Raw genomic sequence first — 10,043 nt, forward strand, 5'->3', positions numbered from 1 at the left:
TTCTTCTTTGGTGCTATTTTGTCATGGGTTTGCCTAGCTCTTGGGTGTTTTCTTCATCAAATATTTTGAGGTCAGCTTGTATTTATTCCAGACATCATTTTGGATAATCTCGTAATATTTGTATTCATTTTACCTTGTTCGTGGTAGTTGAATATTTTGAGTACGAGATATTATTATGTTTAGCCTGTGGATGTTGAAGAATGTATTTGGCCTAAGTGTTGTAGTATTTGATGATTTTTTGGATGTTTGGCTCGTGTGGTAGCCTGAAACTTTGTACCCGAGATTTGTGATAGTGGAAATTGTTGTTGTTGGTGGCCCGTGGTTTTTTCCCGTGGTTTTGGGGTTTTCCACGTAAATCTTGTGTTCCTTGTGTTTATATTTAGTTTTGGGCTATTGTGTATTATCTCGTATTTGTGTACCGTGTCGGGTCTGTGATTTTGATTGTCACAGGAAGTGGGATTTTTCCCAACAAAGTGGTATTGATTGTCACAGGAAGTGGGATTTTTCCCAACAAAGTGGTATCAGAGCTCACAGGAAGTGGGATTTTTCCCAACAAAGTGGTATCAGAGCCCACAGGAAGTGGGATTTTTCCCAACAAAGTGGTATCAGAGCCAGGTTGTTGATTTGGTATTTTTTGATAGCCTTGGTTGTTAATTGGATATATTTGAGATGGAAACAAATATGAGTAATATGGTACGATTGAATGGTAGAAATTATCACATTTGGAAAGCCAAGATGAAGGATCTCCTGTTTGTGAAAAAGTTACATCTACCTGTGTTTGCAAGTGCAAAGCCTGAAAATATGTCAGATGAGGAGTGGGACTTTGAGCACCAACAAGTTTGTGGTTATATTCGACAGTGGGTTGAAGATAATGTTTTGAACCACATTATTAATGAGACACATGCCAGGAGCCTATGGAGTAAACTTGAAACCTTGTATGCTTCTAAGACAGGCAATAATAAGTTGTTTTTGTTGAAGCAGTTGATGAATATAAGATACAGTGAAGGAACATTGATCAATGATCATGTTAATGATTTTCAGGGCGTTCTTGATCAGTTGTCCGGTATGGGCATCAAATTTGAGGATGAGGTACTTGGTCTCTGGTTGCTTAACACTCTACTAGATTCTTGGGAAACATTTCGGGTTTCTTTGACCAATTCAGCTCCCAACGGTGTTGTGACCATGGAATATGTTAAGAGTGGTATCTTGAATGAGGAAGCAAGGAGAAGATCTCAAGACACTTCTACTTCTACTTCGCAGTCAGATATTTTGGTTACAGATTATAAGGGGAGAAACAATCAAAGGGGTCAGAAAGGTAGAGATATTGAATGTCATTATTGTGGCAAGAAAGGGCACATCAGGAAGTATTGCTTCAAATTGAAAAGAGATAAGAAGCAAGACCAGAATGATGGTGATACCGAGAACCAAGTTGCAACAGTAGTTAGAGCAGACTTACTAGTTGCTTTTGATGAGAATGCCATCAACGTTGCATGCCATGAGACAACTTGGATTGTGGATTCAGGTGCAGCCTACCATGTTACACCAAGGAAGAAATTCTTTTCTTCATATACTCCAGGTGACTTTGGAGAACTCAGAATTGGTGATGATGGTCAGGTGAAGGTGACGGGTACCGGTATAGTTTGCCTTGAGACAAGCAATGGCGCAATTTTGGTACTTAAAGATGTCAAGCATGCACCAGATATCAGACTAAATCTTATTTCTACAGGAAAACTTGATGATGATGGTTTCTGTTGTTTCTTTGGTGATGGGCATTGGAAAATCACTAAAGGCTCGCTGGTTGTTGCACGAGGTAACAAGCATTCTAACTTGTACTTTTTGCAAAGTTCTGTTTCTGATGATTCAGTGAATGTGGTAGAAAAAGAATGTGTATCAGAATTGTGGCATAAACGATTTGGTCACATGAGTGTGAATGGGATTGATTATCTTGCCAAGAAGAGTAAGCTTTCTGGGGTAAAGGAGGCTAAATTGGACAAGTGTGTTCACTGCTTGGCTGGAAAACAGAGAAGGGTTTCTTTCATGAGCCATCCTCCTACAAGAAAGTCAGGGCCACTTGAGTTGATACATTCTGATGTGTGTGGACCAATGAAGGTTAGGTCACTTGGAGGTGCATATTACTTTGTAACCTTTATTGATGACTATTCTAGGAAACTCTGGGTCTACACTTTGAAGCACAAAAGTGATGTGCTTGGTGTGTTTAAAGAGTTTCATGCCCTTGTTGAGAGACAGACAGGGAAGNCGGGTCTGTGATTTTGATTGTCACAGGAAGTGGGATTTTTCCCAACAAAGTGGTATCAGAGCCAGGTTGTTGATTTGGTATTTTTTGATAGCCTTGGTTGTTAATTGGATATATTTGAGATGGAAACAAATATGAGTAATATGGTACGATTGAATGGTAGAAATTATCACATTTGGAAAGCCAAGATGAAGGATCTCCTGTTTGTGAAAAAGTTACATCTACCTGTGTTTGCAAGTGCAAAGCCTGAAAATATGTCAGATGAGGAGTGGGACTTTGAGCACCAACAAGTTTGTGGTTATATTCGACAGTGGGTTGAAGATAATGTTTTGAACCACATTATTAATGAGACACATGCCAGGAGCCTATGGAGTAAACTTGAAACCTTGTATGCTTCTAAGACAGGCAATAATAAGTTGTTTTTGTTGAAGCAGTTGATGAATATAAGATACAGTGAAGGAACATTGATCAATGATCATGTTAATGATTTTCAGGGCGTTCTTGATCAGTTGTCCGGTATGGGCATCAAATTTGAGGATGAGGTACTTGGTCTCTGGTTGCTTAACACTCTACTAGATTCTTGGGAAACATTTCGGGTTTCTTTGACCAATTCAGCTCCCAACGGTGTTGTGACCATGGAATATGTTAAGAGTGGTATCTTGAATGAGGAAGCAAGGAGAAGATCTCAAGACACTTCTACTTCTACTTCGCAGTCAGATATTTTGGTTACAGATTATAAGGGGAGAAACAATCAAAGGGGTCAGAAAGGTAGAGATATTGAATGTCATTATTGTGGCAAGAAAGGGCACATCAGGAAGTATTGCTTCAAATTGAAAAGAGATAAGAAGCAAGACCAGAATGATGGTGATACCGAGAACCAAGTTGCAACAGTAGTTAGAGCAGACTTACTAGTTGCTTTTGATGAGAATGCCATCAACGTTGCATGCCATGAGACAACTTGGATTGTGGATTCAGGTGCAGCCTACCATGTTACACCAAGGAAGAAATTCTTTTCTTCATATACTCCAGGTGACTTTGGAGAACTCAGAATTGGTGATGATGGTCAGGTGAAGGTGACGGGTACCGGTATAGTTTGCCTTGAGACAAGCAATGGCGCAATTTTGGTACTTAAAGATGTCAAGCATGCACCAGATATCAGACTAAATCTTATTTCTACAGGAAAACTTGATGATGATGGTTTCTGTTGTTTCTTTGGTGATGGGCATTGGAAAATCACTAAAGGCTCGCTGGTTGTTGCACGAGGTAACAAGCATTCTAACTTGTACTTTTTGCAAAGTTCTGTTTCTGATGATTCAGTGAATGTGGTAGAAAAAGAATGTGTATCAGAATTGTGGCATAAACGATTTGGTCACATGAGTGTGAATGGGATTGATTATCTTGCCAAGAAGAGTAAGCTTTCTGGGGTAAAGGAGGCTAAATTGGACAAGTGTGTTCACTGCTTGGCTGGAAAACAGAGAAGGGTTTCTTTCATGAGCCATCCTCCTACAAGAAAGTCAGGGCCACTTGAGTTGATACATTCTGATGTGTGTGGACCAATGAAGGTTAGGTCACTTGGAGGTGCATATTACTTTGTAACCTTTATTGATGACTATTCTAGGAAACTCTGGGTCTACACTTTGAAGCACAAAAGTGATGTGCTTGGTGTGTTTAAAGAGTTTCATGCCCTTGTTGAGAGACAGACAGGGAAGAAATTGAAGTGCATCCGTACTGATAATGGCGGTGAATATTGTGGACCGTTTGATGAGTATTGTAGAAGGTACGGTATCAGGCATCAGAAAACTCCTCCTAAGACACCTCAGTTAAATGGCTTAGCAGAAAGGATGAACCGGACTATTATGGAGCGAGTCAGATGTATGCTTGATGATGCAAAGTTACCTAGTTCTTTCTGGGATGAGGCAGTTTCCACAGCTGTTCATGTTATCAATTTATCTCCCGTTGTTGCTTTGAAAAATGAAGTTCCTGATAAAGTTTGGTGTGGAAAGGAAGTTTCTTACGATCACCTTAGAGTCTTCGGTTGTAAGGCATTTGTGCATGTTCTAAGAGATGAGAGATCTAAGTTGGATTCGAAGACTAGAGAGTGCATTTTCATTGGTTATGGGTTTGATAAATTTGGCTACAGGCTGTATGATCCAGTTCAGAAGAAGCTAGTCAGAAGTCGTGATGTAGTGTTCTTTGAAAATCAAACCATTGAGGATATTGACATTGAGCCAGTTTACCGCAGAGGTACACATGATGTTGATGAGGTTCAGGAAAATGTTCAGAATGGTGATCTTGTACCAGAATATCAGGATGATGCAGCTAATGTAGATGGTCACATTGATGATGTTGTGCACCAGGAACAAGAGGTTCCTTCGCAGGTTCCAGTTGATCTTCCGAGAAGGTCTGTTAGGGAGCGGATACCATCTACTCGTTATTCTTCTAGTCAGTATGTGCTTTTGACTGAAGGGGGAGAAAACATGAGTCTTATGAAGAAGCTGTGGAGAGTGATCAAAAGGGACAATGGCTTAAGGTTCGTTGCTCTATCGCCGAGTTGGTGATTACCATACTTTCACATAGTCGGTAGGGGGAGATTTGTTGGGTCCCTCCTATGTGAAAAGCTAAGTTGACAGCACTAATTCTGCATAAAAGGAAAGGGGAGTGGTTGGCAGACAAGGGAAAATAATTCCCATCTAATTTTTGTTTGTTTCCCTTTTGTCCTTAGTGGATGAGGAATATTCCACAATATTTTATTCCTCATTTTTTTGGTGCTTTCGGCAGTGGAGGGGAATTATTTTGGTTCCCATTTCACTCCATTTCGGCATTAGGCAGAAAATAGAGAGAGAGAGGCAGTGTGCTTAGCAAGAAAAACACATTTTCTTCTTCTCCTTTTCTCGGCAGTACGTAGCAGCTAAAGGAGAAAATCATCTATCTTTCTTCTTCTTCTTTGGTGCTATTTTGTCATGGGTTTGCCTAGCTCTTGGGTGTTTTCTTCATCAAATATTTTGAGGTCAGCTTGTATTTATTCCAGACATCACTTTGGATAATCTCGTAATATTTGTATTCATTTTACCTTGTTCGTGGTAGTTGAATATTTTGAGTACGAGATATTATTATGTTTAGCCTGTGGATGTTGAAGAATGTATTTGGCCTAAGTGTTGTAGTATTTGATGATTTTTTGGATGTTTGGCTCGTGTGGTAGCCTGAAACTTTGTACCCGAGATTTGTGATAGTGGAAATTGTTGTTGTTGGTGGCCCGTGGTTTTTTCCCGTGGTTTTGGGGTTTTCCACGTAAATCTTGTGTTCCTTGTGTTCATATTTATTTTTGGGCTATTGTGTATTATCTCGTATTTGTGTACCGTGTCGGGTCTGTGATTTTGATTGTCACAAGAAGTGGGATTTTTCCCAACACTTTTGTTATCCACCAATATATTAGCAATATAATGGAATCTATTGATTAGACTACAATTTTTTTTTTAAATATATATTTTGGAATTACTAAATCATGTGCAATTTATGTTGTGAATCCTCTGCTTATTAGGGTTACAATATGAAGTTTATTTAGTGTATTTGTTTATATAGTGGTTGTGATAATGTTGTTAACATAGTCCAAACTAAAAATAATTGGATAATTATTTGCAACCTTATATTATATGTTTATGGACTTAAAATACCTGTAAATTATAATTTTTTTTAAAATTTTATTTTAATTTTAATTGTAGTGTTGCAGAACCACTAATTCCTATGATTTTTCCAAGTTCTTCGCTTGTTGTTTTGATTGCATATGAATAGCAATAGGTTCCCTTTTTCCAGTTTCCGTGTGGCTAATCTCCCCACCACTCTGGGCAAAATCTTTGTCTGATATGAATAGCTTATAGCTATCATTATCCAGCAATCTTTCTAAAAATATAGCTTTAATTCTTCCTATCCTTGAACAGATACTCTATCCCCCATCATCCATATCCGTCAATAACATATCATATTTGTTGTTTTACAGGAGAATATAATCAATAATATGGCTGGTGTTGTATATTTGAAGACCAATCATTTTGATGTTAAGCTTGAAGGCATTACCTTCAAGGCTAATGATTTTGGGCGTTTGGGCATAGAGGATTTCTTGTTTCCAGAAGACAAAGTTTGGGTTCGGCCTCCCATTGTTGGCATTGATATTATGCGCCATCCTCGCGATCCCTCCATTCTTTTGGTGATCTTGTGTTTTGGATTGGGATGTGTGATCCTCCGGTTTCATTCAGGGGAAGCAATTCCTGAGCCAGTCCAGAGGTTTTTTACTGATAAAAGAATTCAGTTTGTTGGTTTTGGCATTCCTGAGAAAGCTGATTTGTTTCCCTTTGATGAATTGGGGTTGGTGAAGGAGAATACTGATATTGGTTACCTGGCATCCAAGTTTCTTGATAACCCAAATTACATAAAAGCCGATCTGGGAATCCTGGCTTACAAAATCCTTGGGATCAAGAGGATGTTTGGTCTAACCGAGGTTTCGTATTTCGAGAGGCATGAGCAGATCAAATCTGCAGTCTGCCAACTGTTCATAACCAGTGTGATTGCCATGGCATTGTTCAGCACAGGAGAGAATGTTAAAGCACAGGCATGCTCATGCTCATCCCCTTCCAAGAAAAGTTCATTTCTGAAGAACCTTTCATCACTGCCTTCCTTAACAGAAGGATGGTTCAAATTGCCAAAGGCATCAAAAAAAGAAGAGAAGTATTCACCGGAGAGAGGCAACAACAATCTCAGGATCGACACAACTCGAAGTGATCATACGTTCCTTGACAGCCATTGTCTCACGAGCAAGAACAAGAAAGGCAGTTTTGGTCATAGTGACCTAACTCATGTTAGATGTAAGGAATCCAGTGATGATTCTTCTCGGTCCAATGGAAGTAATGATGCCTGGAACAGAGTTAGAAAGGCAATCTGCAGAAAACCATTGAAAGGGATATTAAAAGGTCCATCATCTCCAAATTCTGAAGCTGGCAGTTCATCTTTTGATGGCAATTCCTCTCCTTCAACACCCAAGGTTCTGAGCAGTGGTCAAGTTCAATATAGAAGAGCCAATTCCAAGGGGCATAATGTAACCTTTAAATTCAAATGATTACATGTACCCAATGATCCTATGCTGTTAATATATGTGCTAGAAATCACACACTTCAGGAAATCATATTCTTATTGCTCTGTGTATGCTAGGATGCCTTGAAATTGTTACTATATATTACGGAGTTGATCTGAATACCTGACATTAATGCAGATGCTTGTTCCATTGGTTCCAATTATTTACTTAGTAAAAAATTTGGCAATTTGATTGAAAGCAAAGCATGTTATGCATAACTGGAGTGATAAGGAGTGTGTAAAGATACTGAAGAAATGCAGAGAAGCTATCACAAACAAGAATGGAGTGAAGGGTAAGGTCATCATCATCAACATGGTTTTGGGCATAATAAACTATAACACCTTATCACCGCTAAAATCGGTGAACGATATGCTTATTTTTCTGCCTATAATTACATATTTGTATTATGAAAATCAGTGGACATGTTTATTGGTTATATCCCTTTGAGATATTGTACTAGTAATCATTCCAAATCTGAATTCCAGGAGAATTGCTCAACCACTCTTCAACTTAATGACCAAAGCTAAACTAATTTTTTGGATTTTGATTCTAACTTTATTAGTTTAGCGAGTCAATTTAGATTTTCATTTCAATTGAAAATTTTTAAATTAGAATTCAAATTTCGTAGATGTTTTCGTTTCAAGTCAAACATCATGAGAAGGGTAATCTTTTTCCTTTAATTATGACCACATACTTTGCTTTCAAAAAAGAAAGTAAAAAAGAAGACCACATACTTTTCCGGTTTTCCCTTTCTAGTACTTGAGAAATGAAATGGCGTTTTCCCTAAAAATGGTAATGTGAACTGGAACATCACATTCCTGTAGTCTGTAGAGATTGTTGTTAATTTGTTATGCGTTTCTTTTCATTTAATATATCCAGATAATGCTGGTTCTAATTTAGTTCTTTCTTTCTTTAATTTCTTTTAAGTAGCGGCCTTACTTTTATGTTAGTGATTTACAATATTTAATTTGCTTATTGAGTAGCATACATAAATTTATTTGAACACCGATTGAACCACAGAAATAATATTTGTGAATTGTTTGATGGAAGGCAATGGTAAAGCAGAAGGCGCCATGGAAATGTTTGGAGCTCAGGCTCATATCTATAAGCACGCACGCAACTACGTAAACTCCATGGTTCTTGCCACTGCAATTCAGCTTAATATTCCAGACATAATCCACACCCATGGAAAACCAATTACCATTCCGGAGCTTGTTTCTTCACTCAAACTCCCTCCAAATAAATCTGGAAATTTGATTGAAATGAAAGCATATTATGCATGACTGGAGTGCGTGAAAATACTGAAGAAAGGCAGAGAAGCTATCATCGCAAATAAGGGGAAGGTGATCATCATTGACATGGTTTTGGGCGTAGAAGAAGACATAACTGAAATGAAGCTCATATTTGATGTTCTAATGATGGTTCTTGTTACTGGGAGGGAACGAACAGAGAAGGAATATGAAAGGCTGTTCATTGAGTCGGGGTTCACTCGCCACAAGATAACCCCAATATTTGGCCTCACGTCTCTCATTGAGGTGTTTCCGTAGTACCCACTTTTGATGAAGTGAACACCAATCAGCAAAAGGGGCATTCTTGTAATTTTTTTTGAGAAATTTCCACTTTTGATCCTACCCTAGCATTTCCACATTTGGTCCCTAATTATTAAAATTTCCAATTTGGTTATGACATTTTTCCCTTTGGCAGCGATCTTCCCCCAAAACCCAACCCTTTCTTGTGCAGCCATCTTCTTCCCCACCACTAGAAGCAGCAGTCACTCTATTTCTTCCTTCATTTGAGAAACACAGAAAAGCTTGCAATCTCATAAATCATTTTGATTCAAAAGCAAAAAATCACAATTTTAATCAAGAATAAAAATAGGAAAGAAACTAAATCCCATTTCCAGTACTCATGAATGAATGATTTACATACATCGAGTTTCCGGCGCCGGATACCTTTTCCGTCGTTCTGTGGTCGTCTCCTCCTTTCCGAGACAATCATGGAGACGGGCGAACCTCCGCCGACACAGTCTGGAGTTCATACCACTGACTTCCAGTTGACGTTGCAGACACAGTTGCCGACGACGATGGCAGCCGCGAGTCGTCAACCGGCGATGACCCATCTGAGTTGCGCCGGTATTCCTTTGGCAGTTGGGGAAGACGAAGTGTTGGGATTTTTTTAAAATAAAAAAAATATATATAAAAAAAAAGTGAAATGACAATTTTACCCTTAACTTAATTCATTCCCGGAAAAATAGTCACCTGTGATCGGAATTTGATCAGAAGGACCAAATGTGGTAAAGATTTAAAAGTCGTAGGACCAAATCTGAAAATTTTAATAGTTAGGGACCAAATGTGGAAATGTCCCCATACTCGTGGGACCAAAAGTGGAAATTTCTCATTTTTTTTTTCCTTCTCTTCATTCTGTTATAACTACCAAGCATGTAAATCAGCAAAGTGTTCCAACTACTTTTCATCCTCTCCCAAAAGGTTGAATCTTCAACCTCATTGTCCCACATTCCGACTTGACAGAGTATTTGGGATGATGTAAATAAGGTAATCCAATACTAAATGTTGGTGAACAAAAAGATCTATACACTGAATATAATTCTCAAAATAGTTTTCTCATTCAACTATATGTTAGTCCTATTGGGTTGGTTGGATAGGGACT

At 38.5% G+C, this 10,043-nt stretch overlaps 1 protein-coding gene across 1 annotated transcript; it reads left to right on the top strand.

Moving 5' to 3' along the window:
• The first annotated feature begins 8,419 nt into the window (after positions 1 to 8,419).
• LOC116033374 (trans-resveratrol di-O-methyltransferase-like) lies at positions 8,420 to 8,923 on the top strand. Its single transcript, XM_031276123.1, has 2 exons — positions 8,420 to 8,590; positions 8,684 to 8,923. Exons 1-2 carry the CDS (start codon positions 8,420 to 8,422, stop codon positions 8,921 to 8,923), a joined length of 411 nt encoding a protein of 136 aa, XP_031131983.1.
• The last annotated feature ends 1,120 nt before the right edge of the window (positions 8,924 to 10,043 follow it).

This window comes from Ipomoea triloba, chromosome 10, assembly GCF_003576645.1.
Source record: "Ipomoea triloba cultivar NCNSP0323 chromosome 10, ASM357664v1".
In the NCBI taxonomy this organism is placed as follows: Eukaryota; Viridiplantae; Streptophyta; class Magnoliopsida; order Solanales; family Convolvulaceae; genus Ipomoea; species Ipomoea triloba.

Excerpts from the sequence above, each read along its gene's own strand:
- LOC116033374 (XM_031276123.1), top strand. The coding sequence starts at position 8,420 with ATGGAAGGCAATGGTAAAGCAGAAGGCGCCATGGAAATGTTTGGAGCT. Across the intron at positions 8,591-8,683 it reads CAATTACCATTCCGGAGCTT|AAAGGCAGAGAAGCTATCAT; the intron begins GTTTCTTCACTC and ends AAAATACTGAAG.